General features: G+C 39.5%; 1 protein-coding gene across 3 annotated transcripts in view; it reads right to left on the bottom strand.

Annotated features, from left to right (window-relative positions):
- Window positions 1-23,726, bottom strand: part of PDSS2 (decaprenyl diphosphate synthase subunit 2) — a 271,390-nt gene extending 247,664 nt beyond the window's left edge. For 2 of the 3 annotated variants that reach the window (XM_064360804.1, XM_064360805.1), the window contains exon 1: window positions 23,139-23,726. In XM_064360804.1, coding sequence (XP_064216874.1) covers window positions 23,139-23,434 — 296 coding nt within the window. In that variant the 5' untranslated portion in view covers window positions 23,435-23,726. The remainder of the gene's footprint in view (window positions 1-23,138) is intronic. The other variant, XM_012438431.3, reaches the window with a different exon arrangement.
- Window positions 23,727-23,995: the final 269 nt, after the last annotated feature.

Here is a 23,995-nt window from a genome sequence, read left to right as displayed (position 1 = left end):
TGCCACCATGCCTGGCTAATTTTTGTATTTTTAGTAGAGACAAGGTCTTGCCATGTTGCCCAGGCTGATCTCGAACTTTGGGCTCCTGTGATCCTGCTGCTTTGGATTCTCAAAGTGCTGGGATCACAGGTGTAAGCCAGCAGACCCAGCCAACTGTTATTATTTCTAATAACAATCATAATACTGTACTTCTACTTTATAAATGTACAGTGCAGCATACCTTTCAAATCATTTTCATCCATAATATTTCTATGGGTTCCTAAAACTATCTTTCAAGAAAACTTATACAAAGAAAAAAAAATGACTCGCCTAAGATCACAGAGAAATTATTACTTAGCACAAATAACAGTTAATAACGGTAGCTATATCTATTGAACACTTAAGCTAAACATTTTACAATCTGTTGTCTCATGTAATCCTCATTACAGTCCTGTGAGACAGCAATGACAACAATATCATCTCTTTTACAGACAAGATCACAAGGCTTAAGGAATTCTGTAGTTCACACAGCTAGGAAATGGCAGTATTGGAATTAAAATTCAGGTACTGGTAGGCTCACAAGTCTATGTTCTTATCTACAGCATCATACAGAACTGCCTCCTTAAACTGCAGTGCTCTTTATAGAATATTATGCATTTGCTATAATTAAGTTAAACTAAAATTAGTTAGAATTGTGAACTGAAATTACTATCAGTCTGCACTTCCAAACCCACTACTGAATGAAAGTGGTGGAAGCAATTTACAGGTGGCAGGATAATATCTAGCAGGAATTTAAAGAGATTTTTCACTGAGTAATCAACACATAATCAAAAACACAATATAATTTGGGAGGAAACTAAACCATCAAATCTCAGGATTATCTCCTTTGGATCAAGAGACATTACCCTGATCATTTAACAAATGAGCCCACTTATTCAAACATACATTCAAAAGCAAAAACATATTTTTCCTTTTATTTTTAGTTGATACATAAGTTATGGGATACAGATTGATATTTCTCAATATGTGCATACAATGTGCAATGATTAAGTCAGGGTAATTAGCATAACCATCACCTTAAACATTTAGCATTTCTTTGGGTAATGAACATTCCAAATCCTCTCTTTGGCCAGGTGTGGTAGCTCATGCCTGCAATTCTAGCACCTTGGGAGGCCAAGGCAGGTGGATCACTTAAGGCTAGGAGTTTGAGATCAGCCTAGCCAACAAAATACAAAAATACAAAAATTAACCGGGTGTGGTGGCACACACCTGCGGCTGAGGCATGAGAATCACTTGAACCGAGGAGGTGGAGGTTGCAATGAGCCAAGATTGTGCCATTGCATTCCAGCCTGGGCAACTGAGGGAGGCACTGACTCAAAAAATAATAATAATAATCTCTTCTGGTTTTTTGAAAATATACACTAAATTACTGTTAACCATATTCATCCTACAGTGCCACAGACACTAGAACTTATTCTTCCCATCTAGTTGTAACTTTGCATCTGTTAACCAATCGCTCTCCCTATCCTTCCCTCCCCTCTACTTTTCCCTATCCCCTCTAATAACCACAATTCTCTCTAATTCTCTAAGCTCAATTTTTTTCCTTAGCTCCCACATATAAATGAGGACATGTGGTATTTATCTTTCTGTTCCTGACTTACTTCACTTAACATAATGTCCTCCAGGAAAAACGGTTTTTTTTAACTCATCTTATGAAATAGTAAAAATCATCCAGGATAGAAAAGCTCCACCCCCGGTTTTTTCTATGTTGACCAGGTATACACATATCCGTTAGTATTTTTAAAGTTATGTTAAAATGCCCATACTACTCAAAAGCAACCTATAGATTCAATACAACATTCTTCACAGAAACAGAAAAAAAATCCTAAAATTTATATGGAACCACAAAAGATGCAAAAGACCCAAATAGCCGAAGCCATCCTGACCAAAAAGGACAAAACAACAGAATCACATTACCCGGCTTCAAAATTATACTACAGAATTATTGTAATGAAAACAGCATGGTACTGGCATAAAAACAGACACATTAACCAATGGAACAGACTAGAGAACTCAGAAATAAATTCATACATCTACAGTGAACTCACTGTCAACAAAGGTGCCAAGAATATCCATTGGGGAAAAGACAGTCTCTTTGGGACAACCGTATATCCATATGCAGAAGAATGAAACTAGACCTTTATCTCTCACTACACATAAAAATCAAATCAAAATGGATTAAAGACTTAAATCTAAAATCTCAAACTATGAAACTACTAAAAGAAAACATTGGGCATACTCTCTAGGACACTTGCCTGGGCAAAGATTGCTTGAGTAATGCCCCCAAAAGCACAGGCAACCAAAGCAAAAATGGACAAATGGGATCACATCAAATTAAAAAGCTTTTGCAAAGAAAAGGAAACAGTCAACAAACTGAAAAGACAACCCATGGAATGGGAGAAAATATCTGAGAATTAATAACCAGAATATATAAGGGGCTCAAACAACTCAATAGGAAAAAGAATTGAATGATTTGATTTTAAAGTGGGCAAACAGGTATATGAAAAGGTGCTCAACATCACTGATCATCAGAGAAATAAATGCAAATCAAAACTACAATGAGATATCATCTCACCCCAGTTAAAATGGCTTTCATCCAAAAGACAGGCAATAATGAATGCTGGTGAGGATGTGGAGAAAAAAGAACTCTCATACACTATTAGTGAGCATGTAAATTAGTACAACCATTATGGAAAACAGTATGTAGGTTCCTCAAAAACTAAAAATAGACCTAACTTATAATCCAGCAATCCCTCTGCTAGGTATATGCCCTAAAGAAAGGAAATCAGTATATTTAAGAGATATCTGTACTCACATGTTTACTGTAGCACTACTCACAATAGCTAAGATGTGGAAGCAACCTAAATGTCCATCAACAGATGAGTGCATAAAGAAAATGTTGCACAAATACACAGTGGAGTATTATTCAGCCAGAAAATAGAATGAGATACTGTCATTTCCAACAACATAAATGGAACTGGACGACATTATGTTAAGTGAAATAAACCAGGCAGAGAAAGACAAACTTCACGTATTCATACTCATTTGTGGGAGCTAAATGTTAAAACAAGTGAACTCATGGAAACAGAGTATAGAATGATGGTTACCAGAGGCTGGGAAGCATAGTAGTAGGTGGGTAGTAGGGATGGTTAATGGGTACAAAAATATAGTTAGAATGAATAAAATCACACTGTTGTGTTTGATAGCAGAACAGTGTGATTACATTAACATTTATTTACTGTATATTTACAAGTAATTAAAAGAGTATAACTAGAATGTTTGTAAGACAAAGAAATAATAAATGCTTAAGGTAATGTATACCCCATTTACCCTGATGTGATTATTAGGCATTGTACGTGTGTATCAAAACACCTTATACTCCATATATATACATACCTACTATGTACTCATAAAAAAAATTTTTTTAAGCTCAACAGTAAAAGACAAACAAAAAATTAGTTTGATTAGGTCCAGGCACAGTAGTTCACGTCTGTAATCCCAGTAGTATAAGAGGCCAAGGCAGGAGGATAGCTTGAGCCCAGGAGTTCAAGACCGGCCTGGGCAATGCAGCAAGATCCCATTTCTACAAAAAAAAATTTAAAAACTAACCCAGTGTGGTGTTACACACCTGTAGTCCTAGCTACATGGGAGGCTGAGATGGGAGGATTACTTGAGCCCAGGAGTTCAATACTGCAGTGAGCTATGATCATGCCACCATACTGCAGCCTGTACTGCTTCAAAACACACACACACACACACACACACACACACACACACACAAAGAGTAGATTAAAATGAGCTCCTCTTTGTGTACTCATAGAATTGTACCATGCATACTCCATTGTCACACAGTCACACTTGATTTTAATCATGGTCACTACAGAATAAAAAGTGAGAAAATAAGTATTTTTAAATAATCAAAAATGCTTTTAGCAAAAGCTCTATATATACTAGAGTAGTAGTCCTGTGAAACTAAATGACATTCCCTTTAAAACTACAATGGCCTAAAAGAAATAGCCTAAATTTAGAGAGAGATGTTAAAGAAGTAGATTCATGAAAGTATTATTATTCTGAAAATAAATTTCATTTATTTGGTAATATCAACAATTTAACAGACAGAAATCTCCTGTCATAAAGCCCCTGTAATTATTAAACATTATAAAGAGCTGCTTCATGCAAATTATCAATGTTTGAAAAATTCAAAACATGACTACTAAGCTTTTAGAGTATTCATTAGACCTATCTCTAGCCTCACAATACTGGAAGTAAAATATATTTAATTTGCGAAAAAAAAAAAAATCTTTGGAACAAATGAAATAATATTCCAAGAAGACTCATGGAGAATAACAATTTTTAAAGCTATTTAAAAACATTTGTTGAAACAAAGTTACAGAACACAAAAATAGCAAAAAGAAAAAAAAAATGAAAGGCTTTGAAGAGCCTTTGGTGAGTCATAGGAAGAAAAGCAAATCCAGCTGCACTCCATAAACTAAAGATTTGTATTTAGAACTTCCAAAAAATATTAAATCAAAAACAACTATCTGAAGGGTTAATATCTACTACCCATTTTTAAAACCTACTCTAGGATAGCTACTTTTGGGAAAACATTCATTAAACTCTTCTTCAAACCACAAACACAGATGGATTTTCTTTGGTAACTAATGGGCCTCTAAGGTGTTTTTAGCAAAGGGAGACAAATCTTGGTCCTAGAGAATAAAGAAGGGACAATTATAGAATACAGGATTGACAAAAAGCAGTTGGCAATACAGTAGTAATAAGCAACATGAGAAGAGAAATTATCTAAACCCAAATCCCTTATTATATAAATGAAAGGAATTATTATAGCACTTAAAAACCTACAACCAATGTATCTTCATTAATTGGGCTCAAAATTAAGAACACAGACCAGTTAGTAGTATTCTTCAACCTTAAATAATACATGTACCCCTTTCAAAGGTAAAAATTCAGTTATTGAGTACTGCCTTAAGTAATTTTATTAAAATATTATTTAAATATGTACACATGTAAAAATGATAAACTCTATTTGGTTATAGTTCTTATGTAACTAAAATAAAGGAGAGATTTGTTAAAGGATACAAAATTTCAGTTAGATAAGAGGAGTAAGTTCTAGTATTCTTTATCACTGTAGGATGATTATAGTTAACAATACTGTATTACATAGTTTCAAACAGCTAGAAGGGTAAAAGTGTTCCCAACACAAAGAAGTGATAAATGTTTGAGATGATAGACATGCTAATTACCCTGATCTGATCATCATACATTATATATATCAAAACATCACTATGTACTCCATGAATATGTACAATTATTATTTGTCAATTTAAAAAATAAAGTACAAATTGAAAACAAAATTTATTCAAATTGGCATTAATTTACTATGACAGATGATGGTACTTAACTGATACTAAATTGCTATTTCCAATATGAAACTAGTACTGACTGCTTCAGTGTAGGTTTTTTTTTCTTTTGAGACAGTCTTGCTCTGTCACTCAGGCTGGAGGAGTGCAGTGGCATGCTCATAACTCACTGCAGCCTTGAACTCCTGGCCTCGAGCCATTCTCTCACCTCAGCCTCCTGAGCAGTTGAGATTATAGGTGTGTGCCATTGCACTGGTAGTTCTTTGAAATAAGGGAAAACCCACCACGAAAATGCATTCTCTTACCACTTTTCTCTTTTCAAATTACAGTTGTGAGGCCAGGAGCAGTGGCTCACATCTGTAATCCCAGCACTTTTAGGAGGCCAAGGTGGGCAGATCACTTCAGGCCAGGAGTCTAAGACCTGCAACCTGGCCAACATGGCAAAACGTTGTCTCTTCTAAAAATACAAAAATTAACCGGGCCTGGTGATGCATACCTATAGTCCCAGCTACTCAGCAGGATGAAGTACAAGAATTGCTTGAGCCTGAAAGGCAGATACAGTGAGCCAAGACTGCACCACTACACTCCAGCCTGGGAGACAGAGCGAGACCCTGTCTCGAAAAAAAAAAAAAAAAAATTACAGTCGTGCCTTGTTATATGTGGGAGATTCATTCTAGGACCTCTCCATTTCCACATACACCAAAATCCGTGCATACTCAAGTCCCAAAATCAGCCCTGTGGGTGCCTGTGTGTTATGAAAAGTTGGCCCTCCCTGCATACGAGCTTCACATTCCCCTATGCCCTACCTCTGGTTGAAAAAATCTGAATGTAAGTAGATCTACACAGTTCGAACCCGTTCAAAGGTCAACTGTATATGAAATTGTTATTCATGTAACAAACATACTGCTCTTGTATCTCTCGATTGAGGCTACAAGATTCTTTCACTCCCGACACAGGAAATAGATTGGTGAAAAGCACATGACAATCATTACCAATCACTTTACTGGCTCTAGTTTCTAGGGCTAAGGATTTCCATGGGAAGGACTGCTACAGAAATGGACTCCCTGAACTCAGAAAGCAATGGGAGGCACCCAAGGAAAGGTCGAGTCTAGGTGGTAGTAGTTAACTTACAGAAGCGAAGTGGGCATGGTGACCCTAACAGGCAGCAAGGTGGATATGGAATATTATATCATCTCAAGTTTTGTTGTGATAAGCAGAAATCCCTGTCTATATTTAATTAGACTCAAGTCAACAGGCAACCCACTAAGATCTGTTTATATTTTTTTATTATTATTATAACTTTTGAGATGGAGTCTTGCTCTGTCACCCAGGCTGGAGTGCAAAGGGCACCACTTTGGCTCACCACAATCTCCACCTCCAGGGTTCAAGTGATTCTCCTGCTTCAGCCCCCCAAGTAGCTGGGATTATGGACACGTGCCACCACGCCTGGCTAATTCTTATTTTTTTCTTTGTATTTTTAGTAGAGACAGCGTTTTGCCATGTTAGCCAGGCTGGTCTCGAACGCTTGACCTCAACAATCCACCCACCTCAGCCCTCCAAAGTGCTGGGATTACAGGTGTGAGCCACCATGCCCAGCCTATTTTAACTTAAATAACCAAAAATGAACAAACAATTCCAGGTCTAGTGAACTTATCTGAGCCACTACAGTAGAGAGTCAGGAATTCTCACCCAAATTTGAGACCCACAGTTCCTTGAAGGGGAGGCCAAATCCTTTTTGGAAGGTTTTATTTCCCCATAATGGATCTCTGGCCATTTACCCAGGTAATCATGAGCTGGCAAAAGGAAAACACTCAAACCTCTCCATGATTATTACATACTGGCTTTGAGCTAACATTAATTCTTAGGAATTAAGAATACCACAGGTCCATTAGTTGGATTGACAATTTATGAGGGTCACGTATAGGAGATGGGGTTCTAATTCAACCTTCTCACAGCAGTCATCATAACAAAACCCAAACACATCCTAGTTTTCAGATATTACCAAATACTGTCAGAATGCCTACAATGACTCCCTGGTTCCGAAGGACTATTATGGTCAGAGGTACAAAGTGAAAGATGGTCAGAGGTACAAAGTGAAAGATGATCAAATTTCCTTTCCTTATGAAAATCATTGCATTTCTAAGGGGAAAATTTTCTAAAATTTGTAAAGGAATAGTGAAATGTCATTATGAGACAAAGGCACACTGCCCTCCTCCCTCTACTTTCTTACTGTATAGAAAATTGAAAAGATGTCTCCACCTAAAATGATGTTGTATTTAACCTGTGAAAAGTTGCAATGAATACAGGTATTGAAACAAGGCCATGGCAATTTCAGCAAGCAACTGAAGTAACTATTTCTTTCTGAAAAACAGCTCCTGGCTTGCTACTAGACTCTAGTGAACATAGAATAGAACATTAAGTGACCACACAATCTAGCTGCCCATCATGAGTTGTTATTGGATGCATTTAACTCTAAATTCCAGCAAGTTCAAAATCGGTTGTGAAGGCACAATTAAATTGCATATCAGATAACTTACATTCCTTACAAGCATATTCTTGCTACATGCCAACTCTCCCTCAAATTGCACCTATGGCTTCATGAGGAATACCCTATGACCAGCAAGCTTACAGGGTGGAAAATGCCTCTCCTGGTTACAGAAAGACCTGAACATTGTGTTAGCAGCAGCTGCAAGTATTCTTCTGCTGCATAACAACTCCATTCAGGGGTGATCCTGAGAATCAGCTGAGAGAAATACTTAGAGTGGTACATATTACTGTTTACTTGAAAATAGGTGGCTGACATCAGTATCTACATGGTAATTTCATGCACGTCTGTATTTCCAGCCTATCTCTTTTGCCTCATCCGATTCCATGTTCAGTCTACACCAAACTACAACTTTTCCTACACTTTGCCAAGCAATTTATTATGCCTTAATTTCTTTTCCAGCCTCAGTCATCTCTTTTTCATTCCACATGACCTACTCATATGCCACTTCGTCTTTGGTAGTCTTCCATTTTCTTTAGGGAGAGAAATCTTTTTCTCCCTCTGTCTCTACAACACATTGTTCACTACAGCATTTATCTCAAGGTACTCTGTGTATATCTCCCCACTAAAATGAATTTATAATAATGATAATCGCTAATATCTAGGTACTTGCTTATGTGCCAGGTACTGCTCTAAGCACTTTACCTATATTAAGTCAATCTTCATGAAATGCTACGACACAGCTACTATTATTTATTTATTTTTGAGGTAGGATCTCACTCTGTCACACAGGCTGGAGTGCAGTGGCACAATCACAGCTCACTGCAGTCTCAACCTCCCAGGCTCAAGTGATCCTCTCACTTCAGCCTTCCAAGTAGCTGGGACCACAGGCACACATGACTACACCCGGCTATTATTTATTTATTTATTTATTTAATAGATGGGATCCCACTGTGTTGCCCAGGCAGGTCTTGAACTCCTGACCTTCAGTAATCCTTCCACCTTAGCCTCCCAAAGTGCAGGATTACAGGTTTGAGCCACTGCACCTGACCACCAGGTTCTATTATTATCCTCAATGTACAGATGAAGAAACTAAGGTACAGAGAAGTTAAGTAAATTGCCTAAGATCTCATAGCTTGACAGTGGGAGAGGCAGGATGTGAACCCAAACAGTCTGATTCTGGAGTTCATGCTTACTATACTGTCTCTCATAAATTCCTGGGCGGCAGCAACTGGGTCTTATTCTTGTTTTTACATCCATGCCCAGAGCACCTCAAATATTTGTGGAATGAATTAAAATTTATAATTTTCTCCTAGTCATCCAAGAAAAAGTTCTTAATAGGTAATGTAGGTTTTCAGTCAGTAATTACAGAACTGAATATAGAAAGGGTCTTTCATAAACATGGAAGAGACTAAAATTAAATTTCCAGTAATGAATTCAAAGAGCTCTGAAGAATTTTACCATGCAGAAAGGACTAATAAGATTTTTTAGGCAGCCATGTAACTGTAGTGAACTTAGGAATATTAAGTCCCTACAGAGGAATCAACACACTCTAAGAGACTAAATGTCATAATTTGTCTCCAATAACTGGATACTAAATTAATCCTATCTATCTAAATCTGAAATAGAGACCACAGTGTTTTGAAGGCAAAAGCAAAATGAGTATTTAAACAAAAATGTAATCCTAAAAGCCAAATCTGTCAAGAGTAATTAATGAAAATAAATAAAGCCTTATTACTCAAAGGATCAGCTATATTTTAGAAACAACAAAAGTCTAACCAATTCTCTTTTGGAAAAGTATTAGTCATTCCCTCTGAAACAATTAAGTATCCTTTATAGGACATTAAAAGCATTTAAGTTCTTGACAGCAGGTATTATATGAAGTGAATTTGCAAAAACTAAAAGTACTTAAATTTTAGTAATTTATACAGAAATTTAAGTAATTAGATTATATGCATAATTTTTAATAAATTTTATATATTATATATAATTATATATTATATATATTTCAAAAGTGGATAGTTACATTTAATTAGGGAAACAGTAATAAAACCATTGAGTAGAAGTTGTACTGAGAGAAAGGGGGCAGTTGATCCATGCTGTTACCTTCAGTTTCTCCCATCCTACGAATCTATGTCACATACCTGGGCCATTCTACATATCACTGTCCAGCTTGGACAAGTCCACTATCCCTCATCCAAAGTCCTTGAAACCAAACCAAATGTCTTTCAGAATCCAAAATTTTTCTGATTTTAGGAAGGTGCATTTTACCCAACACTCCAGCAGGAACTGGGCAGCACCCTGTAATCAAAAGCCTTAATATTTCTGCATCAAATGCATGAATATTCACATTAAGTGGGATAAAGACTATAAATGGTCTCGCATCAGTTCAGGTCAGATTTGTAAGTCTAAAAAAATTGTGTTTTTTCAGATTTTCAGATTTTTAAATTGTAGAAAAAGGACTACAGACTTATTATATTTCATTCAACCTGGTTTATTCTCTGCTTGAGAACTGACAATGGCTTCCTTACCTGCGACATTCAGATACAACTAATTTCCAGACTAGTCTGGAATTGGCAACATTACTGGAAATCATCTAGTCAAACTCCTTTCCTCATTGCTTGGGAAACTAAAGCCCAGAGAGATAAAATGACTTGCTTGGTGATCACACAGTTAAGTACTAACAGAGATGAATCTACAGCACACACATCTCTGTCTCTCAGGTTCCTCCCTCTCTCTCTCTCTCTCTCTTTCTCTCTCTCTCTCTCTCTCTCTCTCTGGATTTGAAGTGTTTTTTAAAAAGACTTTCCAAAATAAGAAATAATTACAGACAAACAAAGTTGCAAAAACAGCACAGAGTCCCATGTATCCTTCACCTAATGGTGAAATCATGTAATAGCTGTAGAATATTAAAACCAAAAAATTGATACTGATAGACTGTTAACTACAGACCTTACTCCATTTTCATCATCTTTTAACCTGCATTTATTCTGTGTGTAGGTGTATAAAGTTCTTTGCAACTGTATTAGTCTGTTCTCACATTGCTATAAGGAAAACTCAAGACTGGGTAATTTATAAAGAAAAGAAGCTTAACTGACTCACAGTTCTACATGGCTGGGGAGGCCTCAGGAAACTTACAATCATGGTCAAAAGCACCTCTTCACAGGGTGGCAGAAGAGAGAATGAGTGCTAGCAGAGCAAATGCCAGACGTTTATAAAACCATCAGATCATGTGAGAACTCATTCACAATCATGAGAACAGCCCCAATGATTCAATTACCTCCCACCAGTTCCCTCCCATGACATGAGGAAATTATGGGAATTACAATTCAAGATCAGATTTAGGTGGGGACATTATGACCCTGGCCCCTCCCAAATCTCATGTGCTCACATTTTAAAACACAATCATGCCCTTCCAACCACGTCCCCTAAAGTCTTAACTTATTCCAGCATTAATCCAGAAGTCCAAGTCCAAAGTTTAATTCGAGACAATGCAAGTCCCTTCCACCTATGAGCCTATAAAATCAAAAGCAAGTGAGTTACTTCCTAGACACAATGGGGGTACAGGCACTAGGTAAATACATCTGTTCCAAATGGGAGAAATTGGTCAAAACAAAGGGACTACATGCCCCATGTAAGTCCAATAGGGCAGTCAGTAAACCTTAAAGTTCCAAAATGATCTCCTTTGATTCCATGTCTCACATCCAGGTCACACTGATACAAGAGTTGGGCTCCCACAGTCTTGGGCAACTCTGCCGCTGTGGTTTTGCAGGGTACAGCCCCTCTCTCAGCTGCTTTCATGACTAGCATTGAGGTCTGTGGCTTTTCCAGGCACATGGTGCAAGCTGTTGCTGGATCTACCATTCTGTGGTCTGGAGCATGTTGGCTCTCTTCTCATAGCTCCACTAGGCAGTATCTCAGTGGGAACTCTGTGTGGGGGCTCCATCGCTACATTTCCCTTCTGCACGGCCCTACCAGAGGGTCTCCATGAGGGCTTCACTCCTGCAGCAGACTTCTGCCTGGACATCAAGGCATTTCCACCTATCCTCTGAAATCTAGGCAGAGATTTCCAAAACTCAATTCTTGTCTTCTGCACACCGCAAACTCATCACCACATGGAAGCCGCCAAAGTTGGGGCTTGCATCCTCTGAAGCAACAGCCTGAGCTGTACCTTGGCCCCTTTTAGCCATGGCTGAAGCAGCTGGGATGCAGGGCACCAAGTCTAGAGGCTGCATACAGTAGGCAGGGCTGGACCTGGCCCAGGAAAACATTTTTCTCTCCTAGGCTTCCAGGCCTTCAATGGGAGGGACTGCCAAGAAGGTCTCTGACATATCCTGGAGACATTTTCCCCATTGTCTTGGCAATTGGCATCTGGCTTCTCATTACTTATGCAAATTTCTGTAGCCAGCTTGAATTTCTCTTTAGAAAATAGGTTTGTCTTTTCTATCACATCATCAGGCTGCAAATTTTCTAAATTTTTATGTTCTGTCACCTCTTATATGCTTTGCTGCTTAAAAATTTCTTCCGCCGGGCACAGTGGCTCACGCCTGTAATCCCAGCACTTTGGGAGGCTGAGATGGGTGGATCACAAGGTCAAGAAATCGAGACCATCCTGGTCAACATGGTGAAACCCCATCTCTACTAAAAATACAAAAAATTAGCTGGGCATGGTGGCGCGTGCCTGTAATCCCAGCTACTCAGGAGGCTGAGGCAGGAGAATTGCCTGAACCCAGGAGGTGGAGGTTGCAGTGAGCCGAGATCGTGCCATTGCACTCCAGCCTGGGTAACAAGAGCGAAACTCTGTCTCAAAAAAAAAAAATTTCTTCCGCTAGATACCTTAAACCATCTCTCAAGTTCAAAGTTCCCTAGATCTCTAGGGCAAGGGCAAAAAGCTGCCATCTAAGACCACCTCAGCCTGGACTTCATTGTCCATATCACTATCAGCATTTTGGCAAAGCCATTCAACAAGTCTCTATGAAGTTCCAAACTTGCCCACATCTTTCCCATGTCTTCTTCTGAGCCCTCCAAACTGTTACAACCTCTGCCTGTTACCCAGTTACAAAGTTGCTTCCATATTTGCAGGTATCTTTATAGCAGCAGCCCACTCTCTGTGGTACCAATTTACAGTATTAGTCTATTCTCACATCGCTTGATGGAGATGCCCCAGACTGGGTAACTTGTAAAGAAAAGAGGTTTAATTGACTTAGAGTTCTGCATCACGGCAGAAGGCACCTCTTCACAGGGTGCCAGGAGAGAGAATGAGTGCCAGAAGGGGAAATGCCAGATACTTATAAAACCATCAGCTCTCATGAGAAGTCACTCACTGTCATGAAAACAGCCTGGAGGAAACCGCCCCCATGAATCAATTACTACCAACTGGGTCCCTCCCATGTGGGAATTAAGGGGGTTATAATTCAAGATGAGATTTGGGTGGGGACACAGACAAACCATAGCAGCAACTTTATCCCATGTATAGACTCATACACCCACCACCACAAGACTCCCAACTGTTCTACCACAATATTCCTCTTTGTATTTACACTCCTCCCTATTCCCCATATTGTCCCTGACTTCAGAAAACACTATTCTCCAGCTCCACAGTTTTGTCATTTTGAAAAGGATATAAATGGAATCAGACAATATATTAAATTTTGAGATGGACTTTTTCCAAAAAATTGGGGTAAAATTTACATAAAATTTACCATCTTAACCATTTTTAAGTGTACAGCTCAGTAGCATTAAGTATACTCACAGTGTTGTATAACCAATCTCCAGAACTTTTTGTCTTGCAAAACTGAAACCCTGTAACTATTAAACAACTCTCCATTTCCCCCTTCTTTCAGTGTCTAGAGACCACCTTTCTGTTTCTACACATTGTTTCTCTAAATTTGACTATCCTAGACACTTTATATAAGTGGAATCACATAGTATTTGTCCTTTGTGACTGACTGATTTATTTCACTTAGCATCAAATCCTCCAGGTTCATCCATATTATGACACAGGTGCAACCTCAAACACGTGAGCTCAAACAGTCCTCCCACTTCAGCCTCTAGAGCAGCTAGGAGCCACCATGTCTAGCTAATATATTTATTTATTTATTTATTTATTTTTTGGAGACAGAGTCTCACTCTGTCACTGGGCGCCAGGCTGGAGTGCAGTGGCGCGACCTCGGCTCACTGCAACCTCCACCTCCCAGGTTCAAGCAATTCTCCTGCCTCAGCCTCCTGAGTAGCTGTGACTACAGGCATGTGCCACCATGCCCAACTAATTTGCTAATTTATTTTTTTATAGAGATGGGGTCTCATTATGTTGCCCAAGCTGGTCTCAAACTCCTGGCCTCAAGTGATCCTCCCACCTCAGCTTCCCAAAGTGCTGGGATTACAGGCATGAGACACTGTGCCTGGCCCCTCCTTCCTTTTTAAGGCTGAATAACATTCCACAGTATGCATATACCACACTTTGTTAATCCATTCAACCATTGATGGACCAACTGGGTTGCTTCCACCTCTTGGCTACTGTCAATACTGCTGCTATGAACATGGGTATACAAATATTTCTTTGAGACACTGCTTTCAATTCTTTTGGATACAGACTCAGAAGCAGAATTGTTAGATCATATGGTAATTCTATTTTTAATTTTTTGAGGAATGAGATTGATTTTTTTCACTCAGAATAACTCCTCTGAGATTCACCCAAGTTGTTGTGGGTTATCAATTGTTTATTTCTTTTTATTGTTGAGTAGCATTTTATTGTTACGTATGCATCACGGTTTGTTCAACCACTCATTAGGACATTTGGGTTGTTTCCAGTTGGGAAATAATTAAAGACAAAATTAAAATAGTATAACAAACAATATATGTAGAGGATAAATTAAAGAAAGAAAAACTATTAATGTAAGGGGAAGAATGTTGAGGAATCAATTCATAATGACCAACTACAGAATTCCATCATGAGAGAGAAAATGGTGGGAACCATGATATGGAAGAAATAACACACAAAATCATCCCAAAATAAAGGATATAGGATTAAATTAAGAAGGCCCTCATTCTCCACTCCAAAAATCATCAAGGTGAAATTTTGGAACATCATTCTAAAGAAAGGATCTTTCCTCTAGAAAGAACACACAGCCCTATCCAAGCTGTGGAATGAAAATGGCACCAACACAAGAAACTTAACTGCAAAGGAGAAACACCTATGTGTAGGATTATCAACCTATAATTCTACAGGCTATGGTAGCCTATTACAAATAAGGCTGCCAGAAACATTTGTGTATAGATTTTGATATGGACATAGGTTTTTATTTCTCTGGAATAAATGCTCAGAAGTATGACTTGGGCTATATGGTATGTTTGTTTAAAATGATTGATCAATCAACTGATTGACTGATTGAGACAGGGTCTGGCTCTGTCACCCATGCTGGAGTGCACTGGCACAATTATGGCTCACTGCAGCCTCCAACTTCCATCCTCAAGTGGTCCTGTTATCTCAACCTACCAAGTAGTTGGGACCACAGGCATGCACCACCACACCTAATTTTTCATATATTTTGTAGAGATGGCATTTTGCCACATTGCCCAGGCTGGTCTTGAACTCCTGGACTCAAGTGATGTGCCTGCCTCAGCCTCCCAAAGTGCTGGGATTACAGGCGTGAGCCACTATGCCCAGCCACATGTTTAATTTTATAAGAAATTGCTGAGCTGTTTCCAGGGGGCAAAATCATTATACATTCCCCTCAGCAATATATGAGAAATCTAGTTTCTCTGCATTATTACTAGATTACATATTGTATTTTTTATTTTAGCCATTCTAATTGGTACATAGTAGTATCCCATCTTGATTTTAATTTGCATTTCTCAAATGGCTAATAATGTTGAACATCTTTTCACACGCTTACTTGCTACCTTTATAGGTTTTTCTTTTAGCCCATTTTATTTTCGTCTCTGTGTGTGGGGGTGGGTGTGTGGGTGTGTGTGTGTGTGTGTGTGTGTGTGTGTGTGTGTATGAGACACAAGGTCTTGCTCTGTTGCCCAGGCTAGAGTGCAGTGGTACAATCACAGATCACTGCAGCCTTGAACTCAAACTCTCAAACTCTTGGGTTCAAGGGAGCCTCCCATCTCTGTTTCCCTAGTAACTGGGATTACAGGCACAAATCACCGCACCAGGCTTTACCTCATTTTCTAATTGTATTGTTTGTTTTTTTGAGTTTAGAGAGTTTTTTTTTTTTTTTTTTTTTTTTGAGACAGAGTGTCACTCTGTCAGCCCAGCTAGAGTGCAGTGGCGCAATACCACTGCAACCTCCACCTTCCAGGTTCAAGCGATTCTCCTGCCTCAGCCTCTGGAGTAGCTGGGACTACAGGCGCCCACCACCACACCCAGCTAATTTTTGTATTTTTAGTAGAGACGGGGTTTTACCATGTTGGCCAGGCTGAACTCAAACTCCTGGCCTCAAGTGATCCACCCACGTCAGCCTCCCAAAGTTCTGGGATTATAGGCGTGAGCCAACATACCCGGCTTCTTGAGTTTAGAGAGTTCTTCACATAATCTGGATACAAGTCCTTCTTTGAATATGTGATTTGCAAATATTTTCTCCCAGTCTGTGGCTAAACTTTTCACCCTGTTTACAAGGTCTTTCACAGAGTTAAGTTTCAAACTTTTATGAAGTCCAATTATTGTTTTCTTTTATGAATTAAGTTTTTGGTGTCATGTCTAAGAACTGCTTACCTAGCCCTAGGTCCTGAAGGTGTTATGCTGTTTTCTTTTTTTGGGGACTGAGTCTCGCTATATTGCCCAGACTGCAGTGCAGTGGGGCAGTCTCGGCTCACTGCAACCTCTGCCTCCTGGGTTGAAGCGATCTTGTGCCTCAGCCTCCCAAGTAGCTGGGATTACAGGTGCCCGCCACCATGCCCAGCTAATTTTTGTATTTTTAGTGGAGACAGCGTTTTACCATGTTGGCCAGGCTTGTCGCATACTTCTGACCCCAGGTGATCTGCCCACCTTGGCCTCCCAAAGTGCTGAAATTACAGGCGTGAGCCACTGTGTCCAGTTGTGATGTTATCCTATGTTTTCTTCTGAAAGTTTTACAGTTTCACGTTTCACATTTAAATCTATTTTAAATGGACATTGGTTTCACAAATAACTCATTTTACTTTTTTTTTTTAATATTGTGTGAGGTTTGGGTTAAGGTTCATTTCTTTTGCCTATGATGTTGAATTGTTCCAGTCTTCTTTTGGGGGAAAGAAAAAAAAACAAAACTATCCTCCCTCCATTGAATTGTTTTTGCACTTTTGTTAAAAAATCAGTTGGGCATATTTGTGTTGGTCTATTTCTTGGTTCTCTATTCTGTTCCATTGATCTGTCTATTCCTCTGCCAATACCACAATGTTTTCATTAATGCTGCTATATAGTAAGATTTAACAGTAGGTGGAATGATTCCTCACTCATGCTTTCTTTTTCCAATATTTTAGCTATTCTAAAATGCTCTAGTTTTAGCTATTCTAGCTCTATTCATGCTGCTCACTTTATTGCACTCCTTATCCTTGCTTTTAAGGTTTTCCGCATACCTAGTAGAGGTATGGTAGCCTGGAGAAGAAAGGAGAAAAAAGAATCATGAAGGAAAAAATAAATATTATACAACTACTACCCTAAAAGATTATTCATGTAATTTTTATCCAGCCTTTCTTCAGTGAAGTCCCAATTTCTCCATGAAAGGTTCTCTACTATTTCAGGCCATTGTAATAGCTCATTAACCACAAGTCATTTGTTTCCTTCTGTTAGATATCTGTAAACATCTTTTGTGTCAACTCATCAAGGGACAGGGTCCATGTTTTAGACTTCCTTTTCTTTTTTTTTTTGAGACAGGATATCACTCTGTTGCTCAGGATAGAGTGCAGTGACATGATCACAGTTCTCTGCAGCCTCAACCTCCTGGGCTGAAGGGATCCTCTCATCTCAGCCTCCCAAGTAGCTAAGACCACAGGCATGCACCACCACACCTGGCTAATTTTTTGTAGAGAGGGGGTTTGACCATGTTGCCCAGGTTGCTCTCAAACCCCTGAGCTGAAGTAATCTAGTAAATTAATTGGTGATTATTTATCTAATTATAGTTCACAACAGAGAGATCCTAGAAAAGCTAGATGAACAAGAGTAAAAATGAGCTAACTGCTCCTCTATTCCTAGTAACAGAATCATTATCTCACCAAACCTCAAGATTTTAAATCTAATTTCTTATTTACTGTTAAATTAAAGAGTATATGCCACATCTAGCCTGTTTTTCCCTTTTCTTGATAAGATGTCTTAGGTAAAGAGATCAGTGAATAGCAAATTATGGTGTTTTTTATTTCTGCCGTTTGCCAACATCACCATTCATCTAAATTTTAGGGCTGTTAGACATGATTCACTACTAACATACCATGTAGCTTTATTTGAAAAGTAAATGGCTCCAGCCAGGGCAACAGAGCAAGACTCTGCCTCAAAAAAATAACAATAAGAAACAAAAAATACAGCTGCTTAATCCATGATTTTTAGTTATAATTTACAATAATCATAACCTGCCTAACCTCTGATCAAATGCCTGCTCCTTTGCTGAAATACCTGCACACAGTTTATACACAGATATATAAAGATATATATATCCATGCCCCAAAGGTTTCTTTGTTGGCTGTCTATGAGTTTAGGCTGTTTAAATAATTTGCAACACATTATCATAGTAAATGTAATAAAATTATATGCAGGTTAGCTCATTCTTCTCTTACAAAATACAGCAATTCATACATGCTACCACAACTTTGCAAAAACTTATTTATTTCGTGCCTCTCCAATTCTTCCACTGTACTGTAGGACTATAAGGCAGGTTAGGCAACAATTAGGAAAGTTGTAGAACCATTGGTCTCACAAGCTTTCATCTAGGTGGCCTCTGGTGGCCTCTGAAGAGATCTTCTCCAAACCCTCATCTGATGCTTTTGCAACTAAGTAGATGAATTGCTGTTCTCAAAATATACACATTAATAAGGCTCTTTATAGCTATACACTTTTCACTTCTGTGTTTTATTATGGACTGCAATACTCACAATGCAAATATATTAATATTAGTATAGCCCCATCATCAACATTATCATTCCCATCAATCACAAAGAAATCTCCAAAATTAATAAACCTTAGCCAGGGATGGTGGCTCACGCCTGTAATCCTTTTTTTGGGAGGCTGAGGCAGGCAGATCACAAGGTCAGGAGATGGAGACCATCCTGGTCAACATGGTGAAACCCCATCTCTACTAAACATACAAAAATTAGCTGGGTATGGTGACGCGTGCCTGTAATCCCAGCTACACGGGAGGCTGAGGCAGGAGAATCGCATGAACCAGGTAGTCAGAATTTGCAGTGAGAAGAGATCACGCCACTGCACTCCAGCCTGGCAACAGAGCAAGACTCTGTCTCAAAAAATAAAAAATAAATAAAATAAATAAATAAAATAAGAAACCTTTAGGTTCTAGTGTTATGAGAACTAGGAGTAACCTGAACTCAGAAGTTGATTATGAGAGTATAAACTGATACATTCACTTTAGAAAGCATTCTTTAGAATAAAGAATAAACATATGCACACCCAGCAATTATACTCCTGTATTTATATCCTCATGATAATGAACACCAAAAGAGATGCAAACATATTTATAACAGCATTTTTCATAATACCAAAAAATGCAACAACAACCCAAATGTTGATTACCAGACAACTGTGAGGCCCAGCACAGTGGATCACACCTATAATCCCAGCACTTTGGGAGGCTAAGGTGGGCAGATCACCTGATGTCAGGAGTTCGAGACCAGACTGGCCAACATGGTGAAATGTTGTCTCTACTAAAAATACAAAAATTAGCCAGGCGTGGTGGTAGGCACCTGTAATCCCAGCTACTTGAGACAGGAGAATCGCTTGAACCTGGGAGGTGGAGCTTGCAGTGAGCTGAGACTGTACCACCGCACTCCAGCCTGGGCAACAAGAGCGAAACTGTCTAAAAAAAATTTTTTTTTAAAAAGATGATTGTGGTATATTCACACAATAGAATTTCACACACCAGTAAAAACCTAATGAAATACAATTAAACATAAAACATGGATGAATCTCAGAAACCGTGAATTTTAAAAAGAAAGTCACATAGAACCATATGCAATAAACTATCATATTTGTACACTGCAAAGAAATCAGTAAGATGAAAAAAAAATGAAAACAAAAAAACAGTAAAATGAAATATTACTATTTAGAAAAATAACAATGTAATTTTATTTCATTTTATTTTGAGACAGGGTCTCTTGCCCAGACAGGAGGGCAGTGGTGCAATCATGGCTCACAACAGCCTTGACCTCCCAACTCAACCAATCCTCCCAAGTAGCTGGGACTATAGATGTGCACCCCCAAGCCCAGCTAATTTATTTTTTTGTAGACAGAGGGTTTTGCTCTGTTGCCCAGGCTGGTCTCGAACTCCTGGGCTCAAGCAATCTTTCTACTTTGCCTCCCAAAGTGCTGGGATCACAGACACGAGCCACCACACCAGGTCCTATTGTAATTCTGAAAAGGAAAAATGTGCACACGTATGTTAAGTGCGGCACTGTTTATAATAGCAAAGGCATGGAACAAACCCAAGTGCCTATCAAAGATAGACTGGATTAAAAAAATGTGGCACATATACCCCATGGAATACTACACAGCCGTAAAAAACAATGAGTTCATGTCCTTTGCAGGGCCATGGATGAACCTGGAAACTGTCATTCTCAGCAAACTGACACAAGAACAGAAAACCAAACACCACATGTTCTCACTCATAAGTGGGTGCTCAACAATGAGAACACATGGACACAGGGAGGGGAACATTACACACTGGGGTCTGTTGAGGGGTGGGGGGCTAGGGGAGGGATTGCAGGGAGTGGGGAGGTTGGGAACAGATAGCATTAGGAGAAATACCTAATGCAGGTGACAGGGGGATGGAGGCAGCAAACTACCATGGCATGTGTATACCTATGTAACAATCCTGCAAGATCTGCACATGTACCCCAGAACTTAAATTTTAAAAAAGAAAAGGAAAAATGTTTAAAACAGTTTAGTGGGAGTCAGAGAGATGGACTGAGAAGTACACATTTAGCTTCAACAGGACGGGTAAAATTATAGTTCTTAAGTTGGGTAGTAGGCTTATTCATTTCATTAAGCTTTAAACATATATGTGTGTGTATGTGTTTTGAGTGTGTATCATCTAGAATCTCTGGAAAACATTCCAGCTAATCATAAGATGACATTCCTAATAACTGGGAAAAATGCCAAAGAATAAAATCACTTTATTATTGCTATTTGGTAACCTTTGCAGTATGAAAATGACAGGTGCCTCAAAAATTTAAGCAAAGGGTGGGCAAGGGAAGTGAGTGTGGCTAAAAAAGAGCAACATGAGGAATCCTTATAGTGATGAATATGTTCTTTATCTTGACTGTATCAATGTAAATATCCTGCTTATGATATTATACCATTGTTTCAAAAGATGTTACCATTGTGAGAAACTGGGTTAGGTGTATGTTAGATTTCTTTGTGTTATTTCTTCCAACTGCATGTAAATCTGTAACTATTTCAAAACAGAAGATTACTTTTAAAAAGCAACAACAGAAAAAGGTGCTTTTAGTCCTGGATTTCTCCACATTGGCACTACTGGCATTTTGTAGCACCTGATTATTTCTTGTGGGTCTGCCCTGGGCATTGAAGGGTAGCATCCCTGGCCTCTATCCACTAAATGCCAGTAATGTGCCTCCATTTGTGACAACCAAAAAATGTCTCCATACATTGCCAAATGTCCTCTCAAAATTGCCCCAGTTGAGAACAGTGCTCTAGTCACAAAAGCCAAGAAGAGATATGAAAATGTGTCTGATTGAAGAAGATAAACAAAATATAACAACTAAATGCAATATTTGATCCTGGACTGAATCGTGTCCTGGAGGGTAAAGAATGCTATAAAAGGCCAGGCCCGGGGGCTCATGCCTGTAATCCCAGCACTCCGGGAGCCCGAGGTGGGAAGATCACGAGATCAGGAGATCCAGACCATCCTGGCTAGCATGGTAAAACCCCGTCTCTACTAAAAATACAAAAATTAGCTGGGTATGGTGGCGCACACCCGTAGTCCCAGCTACTCCAGAGGCTGAGACAGGAGAATCATTTGAACTCAGGAGGCGAAGGTTGCAGTGAGCGGAGATCGTGCCACTGCACTCCAGCCTGGGCGACAAAAAAAAAAAAATACTATAAAGAACATTATTATCCAATTAACAAAACTGAAATTAAATGGTAGATTAAATAAAAGTATTGTATGAATATTAAATATACCTAAGTTGGTAACTGTAGTGTACTTATGTAGGAGATTACCGCTATGCTTAGGAAATACATACTGAAGTATTTTTGGGAAAAGGATCATGATGTATGCAATCTACCATCAAATGATTCCGAAAAAAAAATACAGAAAGATATATACATGTGAATAGTATATATATATATATATATGTATGTTTATGCATTTTATGTATATTGACATATATTTAGACATATATTTACGTAGTAGGTGAATCTGATTATAGGGTAGGCAAGTATGTTCTCTGTAGTATATTTCTTGTAACTTTGCTGTATGTTTAAACTAATTACAAATCAGAAGGTGTGGGATTTTTTTAAGTAGGGGAAAAAAAAAGGTTTTATAAATCCCAAAGGCAGGTTTCACAGCAGTAGTACAGCATAAGTGAGAAGTATCCCAAGAAGATAATGACTACCAACGGGATAAATTCCTACTTCAACCCCAGGATATTCACTGGAAAGAACTACCTACCTTCAGCCTCTCTCTCTCCCTCCCTACTTTCCCTGAACAGTGCGAGACAGAAAATTCCAATTTTTAAAAAAAATTCTAGGAAGTGACTCAATAAACCTACATCCCTGCTCGATTTCTCCACAAATCACTAAGGCATCTTCATCCTCAACAATTAAGAAGCAAAATCGCGGAAAGCATACAAGTGTTCCTCAAAGAAAACCACTTATCCACTCAGCCGAGCAAGAATGTTAAGTGGACTAGAGAAGAGACAACATGGAATGTCTAGGAGGATTGAGTAAAAAGGAAGGACTAAAAAGAGATAAACCAGGAGCTAGTCCGAGAGAGGTAGAATGTGTCTGCCAGCCAGAAAAAAAGAATTCCAATGAGTGCGTGTGTGTCAGCGAGAGCGGGGTAGCTCACCTGGCTGTGGTAAGCAGAGGGTGCTGAGTGCCCACCAGCTTCCGCACCTGCATAGCGATGTTGCTGAGCTCGTCGCTCAGCAGGCAGCGAAGGCTCATGAAGGACGTGGGGTACCCCACGATCTTCTCCGCCTCTGACACTACCTGATTCCAGTGGGCCGGGGACTTGGAGGACTGACCACGCCAAGAGCCCACCGAGAAGATGGTGTCGAAGGACGGGGACCACCACAGGCGACGCGGGGAACCCGAGGCTCCGAGATAATGGGGCAAGCGGAACAGCAGCTGCCGAAGGTTCATGGTTTCAGTCTGGAAGGGTCTGGGACCTGGGGATATCCAGAGGTGGCGCGGGTAACAAACCAGGGGCAGAGGACGAACTTGCAGTAACCAAAAGGAAGCGGCAATTATTGACCCTCAGAGGAGGGTGGCTTCCTGGAGCCGTGACCAGAAATGAACTTTAACTGCTACTTTCTGCAGCCCAGGCTAGGCGAACTACAGCCTCAGCTTAGCACTGCCCCCGGCCACCCGGGGTAGAAACCACGGCCAATGCCTATGTGGAGGACGCCATATTAGACGTGTGGAATGCGGCCTGCCGTAAAGACGGAGGCGGGTTGTTAAGAATGCTCTCTGCTTTACGGCGTGCCGGAGAACGCCCCCGAAGGGGCGGTGCTTTGGAGATGAACCACGGAAGGCGAGGTTCGGCTCCTCCCACCCTCCCCTACTTGGCCAACGAAGGTCGCTGGTGACAGGGGTTAACTGTGGGCTGCTAGTGGTCCCTCTGCACACGGCGTCTGGCCCGAGTCTGGATTCATTAGAGTCCCCGGCGCCCAGCACTGAGTGTCATGCATAAGAATTGGTGTC

The sequence above is a fragment of the Aotus nancymaae genome, unplaced genomic scaffold, assembly GCF_030222135.1.
Source record: "Aotus nancymaae isolate 86718 unplaced genomic scaffold, 86718_ANA_hifiasm-v0.15.2.pri h1tg000040l, whole genome shotgun sequence".
NCBI classification, from domain to species: Eukaryota; Metazoa; Chordata; class Mammalia; order Primates; family Aotidae; genus Aotus; species Aotus nancymaae.
Note: the sequence above shows the minus strand (reverse complement) of the source record. Positions and strands in the feature narration are given on the sequence as shown.